Source organism: Myxocyprinus asiaticus, chromosome 21 (genome assembly GCF_019703515.2).
Source record: "Myxocyprinus asiaticus isolate MX2 ecotype Aquarium Trade chromosome 21, UBuf_Myxa_2, whole genome shotgun sequence".
In the NCBI taxonomy this organism is placed as follows: domain Eukaryota; kingdom Metazoa; phylum Chordata; class Actinopteri; order Cypriniformes; family Catostomidae; genus Myxocyprinus; species Myxocyprinus asiaticus.
The window spans coordinates 23,712,610-23,731,865 of NC_059364.1; the positions used below are offsets into that span (position 1 = coordinate 23,712,610).

Here is a 19,256-nt window from a genome sequence, read left to right on the forward strand (position 1 = left end):
CAGAAACCCTTGTTATTAATGACACCTGTGTCCGTTAAGTGAACTGCAGCCAGCTACCTGTTGCTCGTGCTCACGTTTGTGCGCACGCTCCATAGGGACGCGAGCGAGCGAGCAACAGACAAAACAATTACGTAACGTACAAAGAGACTGGATATTACATGAAAATTGTTACATATTGCACCTTTTAAGAATAAGGTTAATATTTTGTATTCCTGAAAGTCTTAGGATTTATACGTTTTTAGCTAGATACCTTCTTACGTACTTCTTAGCTATCCCTTTTATTTTTACAAGTTTCTTAGATTTTTTCTTAATATTTTCATGAATCCAGTCCCTTTTGTTTCACCTCTGAACTCTTACTGTATCAGGGATTGTAGCATGACTGGAACAGCGTATTGACCAATCAGCATCCCGGGCTAGATCCCTTGGTTTTATTTTTTACACTAAACGCTAAAACTGTTTTTGCATATTTGAAATCTAAATGTAAATTATTTTTCATTTTTAGGCTTTTCTGAAGCAGTGAAAAAGGACAATCCTCGACCTGTAAAACGGAAGAAAGGCTGGCCCAAAGGTGTCAAACGAGGCCCTCCCAAATGGAGACTGAAGGAGCGCAAAATGGGCTTTAAGCTCAACCTCTACACACCTCCTGAAACGCCAATGGTCACAGTGGAACAAGAGCAAGAGGAGGAGCAGGTTGCCAGCCCTGCTTCCTTCTCAGAGCCATGCGAGTCTATCAGAGACCTCAGACCAAGAGACCCAGAGCTGGACCCCTGCGTTTCAGAGGCCCACAGCCCCGACCCGGACCCTTGCGTTTCAGAGGCCCACAGCCCCGACCCACTCGAATCTCACACAGGGAAAGAGGATGAGTCGACAGACAAGTCTGACACTGTAGAAAATTCTCCCTGTGGTGATGAGACCAATGAGACAACACCAGATCCAGTGGACGATACGGAACAGTCAGCTGAGAATACGGAGGAAGTCAAGGACCTGAAACCAGAGGGTAAAGAGGAAAGCAGGGTTGATAAGGGCTCTGGGGAACGAGATGAGGAAGAGGATGAGGACGAAGAACCAGAACCAACTCATGTGGACGATCACGATGCAGATGATGAAGATGATAGCCACGAGCAGAGAATGGAGGACCCTGAGCCAATACCAGAAAGAGACCTTACTGAAGACTCTGAGCCAGTTTCAACTATAAGTAATAATAATAAAGATACTGAAGAACAGACAAGCCCTGTAGATGCACCTCTTCAGTGCTCAACAGAGATTGCGTCTGAAAGTGTGTGCAGCTTGGATACACAACAGGCTGACACTGTGGACTCTGATCATCCTCCAGACTCAGAATCAGAGGAAGAGGATAACATTCAGAAGCCTGATGAAAAGCATATGGGCCCCTTGACCCCTGCAATAAAGGAGGATCATAACATCTGCCCTGAGATTGACATGGAGACCGCCCAGGCAGTGCAGTCTCTGACTCAAGAGTCTGAGCAGGAGAGGCACTTCCAGGACTGTGTGGAGACCCAGGAGGCCTGCCACAGCCTACAGAGATATGTGCATGTTGAGCAGAGTCCCGTGGATGACTGCCAGCAGTCAGATCACAGCAGCCCTCTGTCTTCTGTCCATTCTCACCCGAGCCAGTCTGTTCGATCAGTCAACAGTCCAGCCGTGTCCATTTTAGAAAGCGGGTACACACAGATAAGCCCCGATCAGGGCACTGTCTCTGTGCACTCGCTTCATAATAACATGGAGACCAGCCCAATAATGGATGTCCCCTCGGTTTCGGACCACTCTCAGCAGGTGGTGGACAGCGGCTTCAGTGACCTGGGCAGCATCGAGAGCACCACTGAGAATTATGAGAATCCCAGCAGTTATGACTCCACGCTTGGCAACAGCATTTGTGGCACGGGAGCAGGAGCGGGCACATCCTCCCAGAGCAGCTGTTCCTTTGGCAACCTCTCTTCTGGTGGCAGCCACAGTCAGAGCAGCTGTGCCGTGTCCCAGCAGATGGCCGGTCCTGTGGTGAACAATACTGGCACTTGCAGCATGCTCCAGCAAACCAGCATGAGCTCCCCTCAGCGATGCAGTGTGAAGTCTCCACAAGGTTGTGTGCCTGAGAGGCAGCCCAGCCATCCACATGGGCATGGGCACGGGCATGGACATGGGCATGGACTTAGCCACACTCATCACCACAGCCATCACCAGCACCACCCACATCATCAACATCACCAACATCCACAACATCAGTACCAGCAACCTCTGTCGCACTGCTCCATGTCCGCCAGCTTCGCTCCACCCATGCAACTCCCTGACATCCCAGAATCAAACAACCCCTCCACCAACCTGGGCCTGTATGACCGGATGGGCCAGGGAGAGTATGGAGGAGGACACTACGGCCAGCCCTCAGCTACTTTCAGCCTGGCTAAACTCCAGCAGCTCACCAACACACTTATGGACCACCCCTTGCCCTTTAACCATTCTGCCTCGCACTCCATCACATCCTATGCAAACAACAACGGCTCGTTGTCCACACAGCTCGGTCCTCACAATCCTGCGCTGGTGTCGCTGTCTCAACAGCACTCGGTCACTGGACCTCAGTCGCAGGCTACTGTGACTCCTCCCCCTAACATGACCCCACCCCCCATGATGCTGCAGCGCAATATGGCTACACCCAACATGAACTTGGCCCCCTCCCAGAGACTACAAACACAAATGGCCCCCAAGAATCACCACCATCACCCTGTGTCCATTCGCTCCAAGTCATCCCCTCTGCCACCCCACCACCAGCAGCAGATGTACGGTAGGGGTCCTCAGACTGTAGCCATGCAGGCTCCTGGTAGGACACTGACTATGCCGTCGCGGATGAACATGGGGGTCAACCTCATGCCCGCACCAGCTTACAACGTCAACTCAATGAACGTAAACGTCAATATGGCACCTCTTAACACAATGAACACTTATAGAGTGACACAGCCCATGATGAATGGGGGCTACCATGGCAATCATACTTATATGAATCAATCTCCACAGTACTCTATGCAGATGGGCATGATGGGTACTCAGCCTTACCCACAGCAGCCCATGCAGGCCCCTCCACATGGCAATATGATGTACAGTCCAGCAGGTCATCATGGTTATGTGAATACTGGCATGTCCAAACAACCCTTAAATGGGCCTTATATGAGACGATAATCATTGACCTGAAAATGAAAGGGTAGTGATGTTGACTTGAGGTATTTTGGTTTCTTTCTTTCCTTGTTAATGTTCGCTTTTATGGATCTTTCTGAAAGAACCAGCACTTGGTAAGAATGCAAAAAAGTTTTGTTTATTGGCAAAATTTTAGATTTTTCCCCTATTTATGGGAAGCCTTACAGCATAAGATTTAAAAATGTAACATTTGTGTAAGTGTAAATCTCCCCCCAAACTGCATTGCAGTTTCATGGAGATTACATTTTCTTTAAGTTGGAACCTGCATTATGGAACCTTTAAATGTGCCTGCATTGTTTTTGGACAAAAGAGCCTTTTCAATGTACCTTTAGCAATCGCAAGGTTATACATGTAAGTCTGTACTCATGTCGTCATATTATTTAAATTATTGTAAATCAACTTTTATATTTTTTTAAATGTAAGGTTATACTAGGCATGCTATAACGTCTTTGTTAGTGACAGTGCATCAGAGTAGTACTGTACAGTGTTGTGCTTAATAGCAAGCAATTTTATATTCAATGTATGGCCTTGGTAAGGTTTTCCTCATATGGAAGGAAAAAATGAAATTATATTTTGGTTGATTCTAATACTGTAAAGATTTGAAACATCATCATGTTCGGCTTGGAAGGTTCTATTGCGAATTGTGTATAATTTGTTACTTTAGAACAAGTTTCTTTACCTGAGGCAGCTTTCTGTTTTTATACAATTTTAAAGCAATTTCTGTCACAATAGCAAAGAACAGTAAATGTCAGTATTTGTACATGTAGAAATCTAAATCAATGGGGGAAAACATTTCATGGGGCAGAGTTGCAAAATTATTATTATGAGTGTCAATTTACTCCAAAGTCTGTCTTTTATGAAATGCCTTTAAACTTACATTTTCATTCCATCTGTAGATTTTTTTTATCTTTATAAAACATCTGATTTATATTTTACTGAAATGTAGAACAGTAGCCTTGTTGATAGACAAAACAGATGGCATGTAAAAAGGTAAATTGTATCTGTGTCTGTTTGTATAGCTTATTTTGTAGCCTTTGTACCTGTACAGAATGGCAGTTTGACGTAAGAGGGATATCCTGACTGTACTAATTAACAGAGCAACAGTCCTGTATATATGAGTTACCTTTTTAATCGGTCACTTAAATGCTGTACATTTTAGCAGAAAATAAATTATGATGAGCCACTGACAGACTTAAAAGTGCATTTGGTCTCATACTCATTGTGATTCGCTTTGCTCTTTCTTTTTTGAAAGGAACTATTACAGCCAATAGATTTTCAAATATATTGTGATGGTTGGAAACAATTTTGTAGAGAGCAGGGACTCATAATCCCTTATTTCCTGAATGGAGAAATAGCTGATTTTTGGCTGTAGAGGATGGAAAAATTTAGATGACATATCCAATAATGTTCATTCTAAATATACAGTATAATCCAGTTGTACAATGGAGCATAAATCAAATACCTCATAGCAGTAAAAAGAAACATGATTCTTGACCGCAAATAAAAAATGTTTGCGCTATACATTACATTGTGTCAACTTGGCTCCAAATTTGTATTAGACCTTTTTATTTTTTTTTTATCTTTTGTATTTTTTGTGCCTATTATCTTATAGTTGGATGTGCTTAGTTTAGCTGCAATGCATAGTGCATATACAATGATGTTCTTTCACATGTTCATTGGAATCAACAAGTCATGTTCATACAAATGTTTAAAGCTGACTTTTTAATATGCAGAGACCACTACAAGCAAGCTATTCATAGGTTGATTTCCTTCAAAGCATTGTCTTTGTAGCGCTATGAAAATAGTATGCCGTTTGTTTGAACATCCGGACCCAGCAATATTGACTCGAATCAATACCTCGAGTTTGATGCGGGACTGTATGTTTGATCTATGGCAGATGGGGGGTATTCAGGAAAGCTGTTTAAAAACTGTTTATTGCAATGACTGAAAATAATTAACCTTGCAATTTCGTTTGGTAGTGTTGGTGGCACAGAAACTACACACTTCAGTTTAAAATATGTCAAAAACAAAGTAGCTGATCAACTTCTTCCCATTATAAAACATACTGGCCATGTGTTTGAAAGAACAAGCATTGTATTAGCAAAATGTAATTTAATTTTTTCTTTCTGATAAAAATAAAGAGGTGCAGCAATTGATAATCCAATTATATTCCAGGTAGTCTTCTAGTGTCCTTTAATTCATAGTATATCAGCAAACAATCTAAATCATTAAAGACTTTATAGGTCAGCAGCACTAATCTTGTGAGATTGTCTCCTGGGGCATAGCTGCATCAGAAACACTGGCCTTCAACGGTTCTGCTTTTTGGGCTTCTCATTTGAATTCTACAAAGATTGCTTGATTGAGTCCTTGAGTGCCTGTTACTTCCCTCTTATCTAAAGAGATTTAACATGCCCCGTCTCTCTCTTTACTTTCTGCTTTGCTGAGTGCGTGGTCAATAAATTGAGCTCCAGGTTAGAGAAACTCTGAGAGGTTTAAAGTACAAATGTCAACATTATTCCATTTCCCCTGTTACCTTGAGAAGGTTTCATTCTCTATTTCTCAAGTCGGTGGCACTCTAGAGCTGTCTTCCAGTTGAATATCTACTTGGTCTCAAGCAAACCTCACTGCTGTGGTGTAATACACAAAAATGAATATCATACATTAACATTCTTGACAAAATGATCCCTCAACAAAGGCGTAGTTCAGCAAAAATATAATAATAATAATAATAATCTGTTAGCATTCACTCATTCTCATGTTGTTCAAAACCCTTATAACTTTTGTTCTAATGTGGAACACAGCTAAGTGGAAAAAAGATGCAATTGAAGTGAAAGCTAACTGAGGCTGTCATTCTACCTAAAATCTCCATTTGTGTTCCAAAAAAGAATGTCATACATGTTTCGCACAACATGAGGGTGAGTGAATGATGACAGAATTCTTCAATGAACTATCCCTTTAATCTCTTTGACTCTTTTAAATATAGCATTTTTACTCATTTCCAATGAAGACATTGGGCCAGATTTATGAATACTCTGTGCATATTCACCTGATCATTGCCAAAACCATTTCTCCAGCTCAAATGCTTCTGGACATAATGACTGAATGTGTCTACACTGGTGTAAGCGTTCTTTGGATGCCATCTTGCTTTTTAATTGCCATCGTTAAACATATGAGTCTTATTATGCTTTGGAGTGAAAAGAAAAGGAAACATCATGCAACATTTGTCTTGTTTTATTTTTTTAATGGATTCATCTTGTAATTGCATGTCAGCATGTTATGGTTTTAATCCAGCTAATAAGGGACCTGTAAGATGTCAAGGCTGTTTTCTGATCTGCAAGCTCTGTTGGTTTAGCCTGAAAGCAAACACTTGACTGTAATAATTTTTACAAGGCATGCAGTGTCAATGTCTCGGAGCTTCATTACCGCAAATGTTTGCAAGTATGCATGATCTCACTGATATGACAAATTGTGCCAAAACAGATGTCAATTTTAAGTAGATGGTTGCAATTAAATGCTATAGTTTGCTGAAACTTTGCTTACTATAGATATGGGCTTTACCCTGTGAAAACAAATATGTGAAAATGTTAAGCCCTCAAGTGTCTGTGCTCCCTGCAGTCTGCACAATTGCTCCCCTCTCTTTAAACAAGATACAATTTCCAAAATACGCCACTTAATGTATCAACTAGGGTGTTTACATGCATACCAATATGCTGATACAATAATTATCTTATTCAAATCATTGGATTATTTTCTGCTTTTGACATCAGTATGTGAAAAGTTATGCGCACAACACTTGCACACATTGGATAAAATGGCGCTATTCCGGGATGCAAAATGTCCAGAAATTCTTCTTCTTTCGGCTGCTCTCGTTAGGAGGGATCTGCATCTGTGATCTGCATATTTGACTTGCCACAGGTTTTACACCGGTTTTAGTGAATCGTTTGTTTGGTTGATTCATGTAGATGAACCTTATTAAAGGACACTTCATTTGAGTTTCATGTAGAATGCCCTCTACATCATTTAACTTTTTATTTGTTGCTGAAAATTTTGTTCTGATCTCTCAGTGAATTTGGAAACAGTAGGGTCTAAGTTACCCTGCAGTGCCCCTTGGAGAGAGTTATTTTTGCACGTGACTGCACAGATGGTAGAGGGGGGCAAAGTGTAGACAAGTATTTTTTTATTGTATTTTTTTTTATTTCTTGTCATAAAAAAATACTGTATATAATATAGTAAACGTGAACAAATGGGTTATGTCTGCTGTACTGTTTTTGTTTTATTTCATTTTTATAGCTGTAAAAAAAAACAAATGAACAAATAATATCAGCAGTCCGGTTTGCCTTTGCACTGTTTGACATCTCAGACATTGTGTGTGGGTTTGGGTGGTTTACGAAGACATTTTTTTAGATTACAAACTGGTAATTACAAGGGTATTATGCTATAAATGTGGTTTATGAGGACATTTCTAGTGTCCCCATAATTCAAATCATTTACAAAACATACTAAACAATATTTATTTGAAAATGTAAAAATGCAGAAGGTTTTTTTGTGAGGTTTAAGGGTAGGGTTAGGGGATAGAATCTGTAGCTCATACAGTATAAAAATCATTGTCTATGGAGAGTCCTCATAAGGATAGCTGCACCAACTTGTGTGTATGTGTGTGTATGTGTGTGTGTGTGTGACAAGCGCTATTGTAAACAGACTTGGCTGCATGCATCGGATAATCACGCTCGATCAGCATGTTTTCACTGTGAGTATATGAGTTTTAAACTGTTATCGTGGTGCTTTTGTGATAGATGGGCTGTCTGATTCAGAAAACAGACATATTATATGCCTAAAAAGACTGTTTGAGTTGCTGTTTGTGTGAATGAAAACTGCATCTGCACCTAATCAGCAGATGTGGCTGCGTGTATGGGAAGATCACATTTAGATATGATGGCTGTGCATAAACAAGCTGTGAACTGTTATCTGGTATTTTGGTGACAATTAGGCTGTTTGTTACATAAAATAAACATATTATGTGCTTGAAAATACTTTTTGACTAGCTGTTTGTTTGACGAATGACAACCACTACTAATGTAAACAAATGGCGGCACGCATTGGAGGAAGATTGTGCTTGATGTATTGACTGTGAGTATAAGAGCTGTAAACTTTTTATTGTGGTACTTTGGTGACGAGTTGGATGTATGTATATAAAATAAACTTATTCTGTGGTTTAAAAGACTGTATGAGTAACTGTTTAAGCAAATATAAATAACGGACGCTTGACCAGCACAGCATATGTTGGCGTAAAAGCCTATTTGAATCTGGCAGCTTGTAACGTGAATGGATGTTGCAGAAACACATATGTGTGACGCTACTCTGTGGGGCCCAGTTATTAACCGTCACATATGTGTGATGGTACATATGAAAAGGTTGAAGTAAACTCGGTCAATGCTCACTGAAATGCGATGCATTGCCCCCAGTGGCCGAAACGGGAAGTGTTTTTGAACATAAAAGAAATGTTCACAGAGGGCCGGCAAAAGCAAGTAGTTTTCAGCTGTAAATGATGGAATTCAGTGGAGAGGAATGCATTTAATTAAACTCTTCCCCCTAACTGGCATTCAAATACAGATGTATTTTTAGGGGAAAATGGAACCTCTGAATCGCACTTGTCACTGATTATGTGAATGCAAAAACTTCCTGGTTTCAAAACCTCCAGTCATGCCTATTGTTAATAGCTTAGTGTACCTAATTACAGTAGGCTTCTTTTTTGTTATTGATGGGGTGTCCAGGAATTTTACAGGGCCAAGGTGGCAACCCTACTTGATGAAGGAAAGCCAATTAAAGCATTTACATGACCTTGCACATTGTCAGTTTAAGCATAATCTACGTAAGATCGTGCTTGTAAACACACTCAATGATTGTATCTGTAAACATGAAAAATTATTACATTTGTTCCCCTAATATTTTGGTGAAAATGTCACGTTAAGTACTTGCTCCAATAATAACAGCCTGGGGTGGCCTGTTTGTACTGAGCAAATGCTGCATGTCTGCTTGGCCCAGAATAGGCAGCACATTTGAAATGATATTTTTAGGTTATTGATCTACAAGTCCTGACCTAAGTAACATGCAGTGCAAAGGCTGGTGAGGGAGTGGCACATTTGCGACCTCCAACTGTAGAGACACACAGCATCAGCCAGTTGGTTCAGATGCATTTAGCTGCTTCCCTGCATTGAGAAGGGTTTGTTAGGGTGAATGAAGAGCTTGTTTGCATTTTACTTTGAATGTTAGTACAGCGTGTCGTCATAGATCTCCTCTATTCCTGATGTTCATTCCCTGTAGCATAACGCTGTGGTTTCCACCACACACATCCTGCTATTGTCACTAAATGTGACTCAGTATGTACATTTGGGCCACATTTTTCCATGTAGCTTTTGAGCAGTTTTTAAAGGTAGCATAGTTCACCCTAAAATCTGAATATTCTGTTATAATTTACACACCTTCATGTCATTTCAAACCTGCATGACTTGCTTTCTTCCATTGCACACAAAATTAGATATTTTGCAGGATGCCCAAGCTGTTCTTTTCCATAAAATGACTTTCGTCACCATTCACTTTTACTGTATGGGTAAGAGCAACTTGGATATTCTGCAAAATATCTCATTTTGTGTTCCACAGAAAAAAGAATGTCATACAGGTTTGCCACTCCATTTTATATTAAGGCAGGTGAAAATCTAAAAGGGATAGTTCACCTCAACATGAAAACTATTAGTCATGGTTCACTTTCATTGTGTGGAAAAAAGATACCATATAAGTGAATGGTGACTGAGGCTAACATTCTACCTAACATCTCCTTTTGTTTTTTATGCAAGAGAGGAAGTAGTACGGTTTTACACAAGGGTGAATTCATAATGAGAGAATTTTAATTTTAGGTCCATTTTTGATTGTACATTTTATCTCCACTAAAATAATTTTTAATTTCCAGAGTGCTAAAAATTCACATTCTGATCACAGATCATGCTTGTGTTGTCATGTTTGTGGGTCGTGACAGATATAAGGGAGGAAGATGGCAGTTTCAAAGGCCAGTAAATGTGACTTTTGTCCCAGACAAGTTGGTACAGCATGGACCCAATTCCACCAGCCAATTATTCCCTCCTCACACTGCCTGCTGCGAGCCCTCCTACAGGCAGCTGTCCTTCCTGGCGCCCAGTGACTAAATTTGACAAAAATAGGAAATCTCTGTAGAGTGCTGCTTGTAATTTAATCCAAAAGGTGTTTCTTTTTTGAACCGAGTTTAACACAGTCTCTGTAATGCGAGTTTGGCTGCTGCAAATGGAATGGTAATTGCTTTTCGCTTCCCAGATATGTGAAAGGACACATGAATCATCTCCGGAGAGGGATGGTTTTCAAAACCATCAGCACTGGATGTTTTTTCTTTCCCCTGCTCTCATCCTCAGTCACCACCATCACTCACCTTGACAGGGAAGTCATTAAATTGGTGATGTTGAATTCCTTTTACTTTTTTGTCAGGTTCACTTATTTCTTCAACCTTGAAATCTTCTTTCTTTTCCCACAAAAGCAGCCCTATTATTGCAAGACGAGGTCTTAATTTTTATGAATTTCAAATAATTCCAGCACACATATTTAGAAAAATGTGTCAGCCAGCTACATTTCCGTTAGACATTATGGTTTATGCAGGTTAAGTATGTTAAAAATACACAACCTGTGTCTTTAATGTAGAAAATGTAAAGAAATGTGTATGCAGAATGGCAGGATTGACGTTCGTACTTCATGCCTGAGATAGCAGCACAATGGCCTTCTTATTTATAGCTTCTCTCTGTGGAAACAGTATTATAGCCATACCACATTACAGTAGTTCATCTTCCATGAAAAGCTGATTCATAATATGAAATGAAGCTGCATACTCAGTCACTTGCATGTATTAAAACACTTGTTATTTACTGTATATCACAGTTTGTGTTCCTCTCTTTGCTTAAAGGGTTAGTTAAACCAAAAAAGAAAATTCTGTCATTTTTTTACTCACCTTACGTTGTTCATAACTCATATGTTGATTTTTTTTTTCTTCATATAATGCAAAAGGATACATTTAGAAGAATCTTCACTTATCTCTTTTCCATAAAAAAAAGTTCTATGTGACCACGTGTTAAACTCCAAAATGGACAAAAAGCACCATGAAACTATCATAAAAGTATTCCAAATTACTATTCCAAGACTATTCCACATCATCTGGAGCCATCCGATAGCGCAGTGTGAGGAACCCAAAGAAATGCAAGTTGTTATTCACTGATAATCTGCAGTGTTGGGTAAATTATACTAAAAAAGTAATTAATTACTAACTACTAATTACATCATCTACAGTGTAATAAGATTACTGTACTAATTACTCTGTCTAAAAAGTAATTGCATTACTTATTACTAATTACTTTCTTAAACCCTCATCAACCTCGACCAGATGAAAAATACAAGGATAGACATGAAACTGTTCTTTTAATTCTTTCAAATAATTCATATAAAATCAAATTGATTATTCATGAACTGGCCAAATAATTTAAGGGGGCAGCATTAAATTAGAAAACATATATTTTAACATTAGATGTTAAATTTCAATTTTAAATTCACTATTATATATAATTGTTCTATAGTCTATACAGTATTTAATGCAATTACATCAGAAGTAAATGTAATTAAATTACTGAAAAATTAAGAGTAATCCCTTTACCTTTTTTCAATGAAAAGTAATTTAATTACAGTAATTAATTACTTAGTAATGCATTACACCCAACACTGATAATCTCCCCCTCCAGTAAGCTGTAACATAAGACTATATCTTCAAATCACTAATTCAAACTTGCTCAATATGATTTGTGAACGAACATTTTGTCTGATTCGTGAACTATACCAACCGGTTCATTCAAAAGAATGATTTGTTTATAAGTCGGACTGGTTCTGTTCTGGAGTTCAACTCACTGGCTGTGTCTCGTTTCGAAGGATGCGTGCTAGGTAGGACGTGTCCATTGAAGCTACGTTAAAAGGAGACGGCCTTCGTTGGACAAACGGAAACAGGATATAACATAGTTGCTATGACAGCACGCCACTCTTTAACAAGCGCGAGCGCGTTGAGTGAGAAGGGAACCAAGTTCCTTCAGAAGGGAATGTATGAGGTAAATTTTAGGAGAGTTATAAAGATGTAAAGAGAAAAGAAAATAGATTTTACAGGTGTACTTTTAGTCTAATACTTTAATTATATTAATATATAATTAAAATATACATATTATATACTCTGCACCCATCTTCCGAGGTACTTCAATTTGAGAATTAACATTCCTTGCGTTTGAACATCATATTTACGGGCAGTTGATTTTTTTTTTTTTTGTTTTGTTTTGTTTTTTTTTACTTTTCCGTTGAAGCAAAGAATTGTGGGTTGTGAGTGTTCACGAAGGATACACCTCATGCATCCTCCGAATTCCCATGAAACAAGGCTTATTCGGAGTGTCCTACTCGCTTTTCTGAAACGAGACATCCTCGATGACTTATGCGGCCGACAAATACGACCTCCAGAGGATGCAGACTTCCAAACGAGACACAGCCAGCGACTCAATTATCCGGTCGCAGTTGAAAAAATTCCGGACCGAAGCTTATCTGGGCATAGTTCAGTTACACTCTTCTCCAAAACATGAACCTGCAACCTTTTAGGTCTTATTTAATCAAATGTTTTACACAAATTGCTTAGCTGCTGGGTCCAGTCAAATCTTACATAGTTACAGAAGTGATGTTAGCTCATATGAAGAACAGAAAATGGAGAACAGATATTTTCTCTTTTTTCCATTTTAAATGTATTTTATACACTGATCAGCCACAATATTAAAACCACCTGCCTAATGTAGGTCCCCCTTGTGCCGCCAAAACAGCGCCAACCCTCATCTCAGAATAACATTCTTCAGTTCGAACCAGTCTGGCCATTCTCTGTTGACCTCTTTCATTAACAAGGCGTTTCTTTCCACAGAACTGAGACTCACTGGATGTTTTTTGTTTTTGGCTCCATTCTGAGTAAATACTAGAGACTGTTGTGTGCGAAAATCCCAGGAGATCAGCAGTTACAGAAATATTCAAACCAGTCCATCTGGCACCAACAATCATCCATGCGATTATCTAATCAGCCACAGACATTGGTCAGGAGCTTCAGTTAATGTTCACATCAACCATCAGAATGGGGAAAAATGTGATCTCAGTGATTTGGAGGATGGCATGATTGTTGGTGCCAGATGTATTGAACTTGTATTGAACCCGGACTATTTTAATGTAGACAAACGATTAATATTAATGGTGTTTAGCTTTGCTTTTCATTTTAACGTAAATATGGAAAAAAGTTAGTCCCCCATCAAGTTTTCATCTGGATAATCTGGCCCCTGCAAGTAGTAGTTGAAGAGCCCTGCTATATGGGTTTGGAACAACATAAGGTTGAGTAAATAATGCCAGAATTTTCATCTTTCTGTGAATTATTCTTTTAAATGTTTGTCCAGAGCTCTCAGCTGTTCTAGAAAGCCAGAGTTGGGGCAGATGTCCCTGTTCAGTTGGACAGTAATGATGGCATCTGTAAGGGTGAGATTCTCACACATCATGAGGAAGGCCAAAACCAAAGCTCCAGAGTGACTCACTCCCATTGCACAGTGAACCAGCACTTTACCTGCAGCACACAAAGAACCATCCAACTTATTCTTTATAACTGACATTGGTTAAAATGTACATATTCACTTATTAAAATGACTGTTGCCTGCTGACTTTGTTCTGCTCCGTTTATTATTTTGTTCTGCCTCTGCTTATTTAGTATTTATGCAATCACTGACAAAAAATAGCCAGTAGAAGGTCAAGCAAGTCAGACTTACCGTTTTGAGAGAGCACAGCTTTAATGAAGGATGCAGTGGAGCTGAAATACTGGCTCAAATCAAACACTGGGTGATCTGAAGCCTCTACTCCACAGTAAGATAAACTCATGTCTGTGAAGAAGTCAGTATCTATGTTGATGCGATGTGGCCCATCGGCACAGTTGACAATATGAGTGATGCCCAGATCAGCAAGGAGTCCTTTATCAAGAGCCGATGACCAGAAACGAATAGCTGTTTTAACATACAGTAAAAAAAACCTATTTGGATACTCCAGTCACATTTAAAATTAATCTCATTGCATTAGATACAAAACATAAAAACAAGTGGCATCTGCAAGCAAATTATGCTTATCCTTTTAGACATTTTTCAATTACATTTACCAAACTGGTCCCAAGGTGATATTTAGTGGATGTGTGAAGTAATTTCCCCTCAAGTTACACAGGTAACTACAGGTGTAGTTCGTCACATTAACTATGCATGTAACACAAAGTTTGACAAATAGAAAGTGTCCAAGTACTTTTGTCTTACTTTTGAAAAATATGTCTATTGTTTTAGCATTTGAAACCTAACTGTTTTGCTTGAAAAGTGTGTTTGTACTATACTGTGTATAGTATGCTTGGTTTAAATTTTTGTTACATAATGCATGTAACATTTTAAATGTGGCCAAATAATTTTTGGGGGCACTATATGTCTACATGTGTTTGATTATATCATTTACTTGCATAGATTAAATGGTAACGGCATAGTGCTGGCAGAAATAGGAAAAAACCTACAAATTGTGAATACTAAAAACATAGTGGTTCAATACTTTCTCGTCTCCTATGTACAGACCAGGCCAGATGTGACTGACAGGTCTAAAAGGCTGTCTGTTTGTCAGCAGAAGACACTGCAGGTCATATATACAGTAGATGGTGTCTCATATTCTATCTGCAAATGAGAGGCCAAAAGGCTAAAAACCAAAAATACTGTGGGATACAAACTCACAGACTCACATTGTAATTTCTTCTCTATTTAATGAGACACCTGAGCTTGTTTGTCTATCATACTGTAAGTTTTAACAGTTCTTGAAGGCCATCATAGAGAAACTTTAACTGAGGAAAAATCTTGTTAACGGCAACTGTATTCATAAATGAAATCCAGATGGAACGATTAACAAAAGTCATTTGTACTATTTGTATGGTGGAGTTTAACAAGTCTGAAATATAACACACTAGGTAATACACCATCATTGGTACAAATGTTAATTAAACAAATATCACTTAAATGTTACAAAGACCTACAGATTTAACAAAACCTGTACTAACAAAGTACCCCTGGTTGGGAATCATGGATTTCTGCCAATTTAATTGCAACAAAAAACTTGAAGTGTTTCAGAAGGAACAATGTGATAAGATTTTTGGTCTTATCCACTGGACTAATGATTTTAATTGCTACAGTATTTCATGATATTCTTGACTGGCCACCAATGTCATAACAAATATCCATGGGCTTAATATGCTGGGGCATATGAGACCCATTAAAAAAAGTCACTACAGGGGATCGAACCTGAAGACATTTAGCTATGCATTGCTCTTCCACCTTCCCATGATAAAGAGCAAGCCACAACCGTCTCATTTCACTCCAGTAAAAAAGCCAAACATGCTTGCTGGCTCATTTTAAGACAAGTTCAAAGTATGTCTCATCTGGAAGATATTTAAAAAACTGCCATTTATTTTGTGACCCTGCTACCCTTTGGAAGTTATTTACAGTTTACGAGGAAACCCTTCAATTTTGTCTTCTGATACCCACTATGCCACTGCAGAACAAGGGGTATTAGCAAATAAGATCTGGCCCAATAGAACTGGCACAAAGACGTGAGGGTGGAGGCCCTTGAAATGGGATTGATTACATTGTTACCAAGTTTTCAGTTACAGTTTGTTAGCTTCCAGTTTTTTCTTCCTCTCTCGGACGATGCTCATGTCAAGATGTCGAAGTTGGTTAAGAAAGCCAGGATTAGGACAGATGTCCCTGTGTTGGCGTACAGCTTTAATGGCCTCCATTAAAGTCAGATCCTCACAAATCATGAGAAAGGCCAACACCAGGGTGGCTGAGCGACTCACACCCATCAGACAGTGGACAAACACTCTTCCTAAAGAACAGAGTGCAAGACATTCAGCTTAAAGCCTTGGACCAGTGGGTAATATGGTGATGTACAACTTTTTATATAACAGTATTTATTCAAAACCTTAAAGGATTATGGTACATTAACATACAGACATGTCAGCTATACACTCACTGAGCCATCTATTAGGAACACTATGGTCCTAATAAAGTGCCCAACATGGTCTTCTGCTGTTGTAGCCATCCACCTCAAGGATATATTGTGCATTCTGAGATGCTATTCTGCTCACTACAATTGTACAGAGTGGTCATCTGAGTTACTGTAGCCTTTCTGTCAGTTCAAACCAGGCCATTCTCCCTTGACCTCTCTCATCAATAAAGCGTTTCCGTCCACAGAACTGCTGCTCACTGGATGTTTTTTGTTTTTGGCACCATTCTGAGTAAACTCTAGAGAACTCTGTTGTGCGTGAAAATCCCAGAGATCAGCAGATACAGAAATACTCAAACCAGCCCATCTGGCACTAACAACCATGCCATGGTCGAAATCACTGAGATCACATTTTTTTCATATTCTGATGGTTGATGTGAACATTAACTGAAGCACCTGGCCCATATCTGTTTGATTATATGCATTGCACTGCTGCCACACAACTGGCTGATTAGATAATCACATGAATAAGCAGGTGTACAGGTGTTCCTAATAAAGTGCACAGTGAGTGTACATGCAAGTAGTATAGCAATATGAAAATATTGGAGATTAAGGTGAAGTTTGGTTGGGAGCAATTTTGGTAGTGCCACAGAGCCACAGTGTTTACACTTTTCAGGGAAATCATCCAACAAAAAGCATACTTATTGTTTCACTGCATAATAAGTTGTTACCGAAGAAGAATCTTCAAAAAATGACACATTTTACCTTTACATTTTTGTGAGTATCAAGGAATATTGTTGAGGAATGTCATGTTTCCTGCAGCTTAACTCACCGTTTTTTGACAATGCAGCTCGAATGAACCTTGCTGCTGGATAGAAGTATACACTTATGAGGAAGTCTGAGGAATCATCAGCCTCCACTCCATAGTAATCTATAGACATGTCTCTGTAAAAGTGAGGTCCAGTGTTGACATGAGGGGGTCCACTAGCAGCATTCACAATGTGTGTGATCCCCATACTGTACAGCATTGGCTTGTCTCGTGCAGCAACCCTAAGAATACAAAAACAAGGAATATCTTAAGTACTGTAAACTATTAAGAGCCATGATGGAGAGTTATTTTCCTTAAATTCCCATCACTAATACATCACATTGATGGACACCTAGTATCTACTAAATACATATACAATGTTAGAGTGAATATGATCAGGTTGTCTTATTGGTTGTTAGATGATATATTAGATGTCTGGCTGTGTCATGATTTGCTTCTAACATGTGACACTGCACCTTTATATTCCTCTGTGGGTGCAGCCTGTTGCACTGTATATGTGTTTCTTGAACGGTAGACTTATTGCCTGATACGCACTCATTGCCAATGTACACATTAGGCCACACTTGGTTGACATGTCCAGTGGGCCGTCTGTCAGCCAAAAGGAAGTTCTGCATTTCAACAACAGAGGGTGTTTCATAGGCACATAACTCCTTGAGAGACATCCTGAAAAAAAAAAAAGAGAGCCAGATCTAGTATCCTGCAGCATATTTGGTGGCCGTGACTTTTCCAAGTAGGACATGCTCCTTGATCAACATCTTTTCTTGTTTTTGGAACAACATTCCTATCAAACAAACATAGCCCTTATCATACAGCTAACCATAACTCCAAACCTAACTATTAGTTACCCCTAAAACCAGAGGGAAATTCTAGGGTTATGAGAATGTTGTTGAAGTTTCAACCCCAGTCCTAAACCTAATCCCAAACCTAACCTTAACCCTAACCCCAATCCTAGCCCTTACCCTAACCTAACCTAACCTAACCTTAAACTAAAATCTTACTGGTTGATAGGAATGTTGTTCCAGCATCAATAAGGATGTTGATTCAGCAACCTAACCTAATTTACAGAAATCACAGTCATTGTTCATTCAGTCATACCGCACTGTTGCCTTTTTAACATGTTTGTCCATGTATGTGCAAGTGTGGAACAGAAACAAAATGAAGCATATGACCATTTTTTTAAGAAAAAACTTGCAGAAAGGCTTCACAGGAACTTATAACGACATGATTTGATGGCAAACAGATATTACAGTGCACATTGCCATTGTGTATATTATCATGTTAATAGGTTTGCCATGCAATTTAGACACATTCTCCATCCCTCTTTATTTCAAAGGGCCCATCAAACTATTGAGCCCACCTGAGGCCATTGCATGTGAAATCTTCTGGTTGCTAGAGCTTGAGAGCACATTGACACTACACTCCAGCTCTTAACATCATTAAAGTGAATGCTGAGGGCTTTTTATGGAAAATCTTTCACATAATAGCTGTATGAAACACCAAAAGGTTACCTTCTAAAAGCCTTGAAAATTTCTCCTCCTTCTGTGAACTTACATTTTTTCCAGCCAGTGTTTCTTTCTTTCCTCGTTCTCAAGTTGCCTGCTCTTCTCTCCTTGGTCAGGGACGTTGTCGACAGCCAGTCCACAGATATGCCTTTAGAAGCTGTTTCTTTTTTTAAATGGTGTATAATTATAAACCTCCCTGGATACAAAGAGCTCTTCCAGGTCTTAGTGGGCAGGCTGGTTTGCTTTTAGAAACCTTCTAAGCACTGTCTTTCCCTAGACGTTTTGAACATTTTCTGATCTTAAATGTGCACATATTGTGTATATCTTGGCTAGATCCCAAGTGATGTAAGTCACTCCTGCAGTGGAGAAGAAGGTAAAGGTGGGGCAATCATAGCTTTTAGTGCATGCATCCATCTTTATCATGAGTCATTGTGTAGGCTAATGCACATAATCTCGAGAGGTCTCATTCACATGAAGCCAGCTGTTAGGTTAAACACTCTTCAAATCCAGATGTTCCTTTCACTTGCCTTGAGGGCAAGTCTTTGATAAATGGCGAGATTTGTGCACATGCAATTTCAGCAACAAGTTCTGTA

The 19,256-nt window shown here is 39.3% G+C and overlaps 2 protein-coding genes and 1 pseudogene across 7 annotated transcripts in view; 1 reads left to right on the top strand and 2 right to left on the bottom strand.

The window, feature by feature from the left end:
- The window catches only part of LOC127412357 (histone acetyltransferase KAT6B-like), a 53,150-nt gene extending 48,751 nt beyond the window's left edge, over window positions 1-4,399 (top strand). For all 6 annotated transcript variants that reach the window (XM_051648638.1, XM_051648644.1, XM_051648641.1 and 3 more), the window contains exon 17: window positions 503-4,399. In XM_051648638.1, coding sequence (XP_051504598.1) covers window positions 503-3,186 — 2,684 coding nt within the window. In that variant the 3' untranslated portion in view covers window positions 3,187-4,399. The remainder of the gene's footprint in view (window positions 1-502) is intronic.
- A 6,486-nt stretch (window positions 4,400-10,885) lies between these two features.
- LOC127411706 (dual specificity protein phosphatase 13-like) lies at window positions 10,886-15,128 on the bottom strand (annotated as a pseudogene).
- Window positions 15,118-18,777, bottom strand: LOC127411890 (dual specificity protein phosphatase 13-like). The gene is made up of 4 exons (XM_051647749.1): window positions 18,713-18,777; window positions 17,696-17,824; window positions 17,165-17,382; window positions 15,118-16,212 (listed from the first exon to the last, which is right to left on the bottom strand). Coding segments are annotated over exons 1-4 (570 nt in total). The 5' UTR covers window positions 18,715-18,777; the 3' UTR covers window positions 15,118-15,991.
- Window positions 18,778-19,256: the final 479 nt, after the last annotated feature.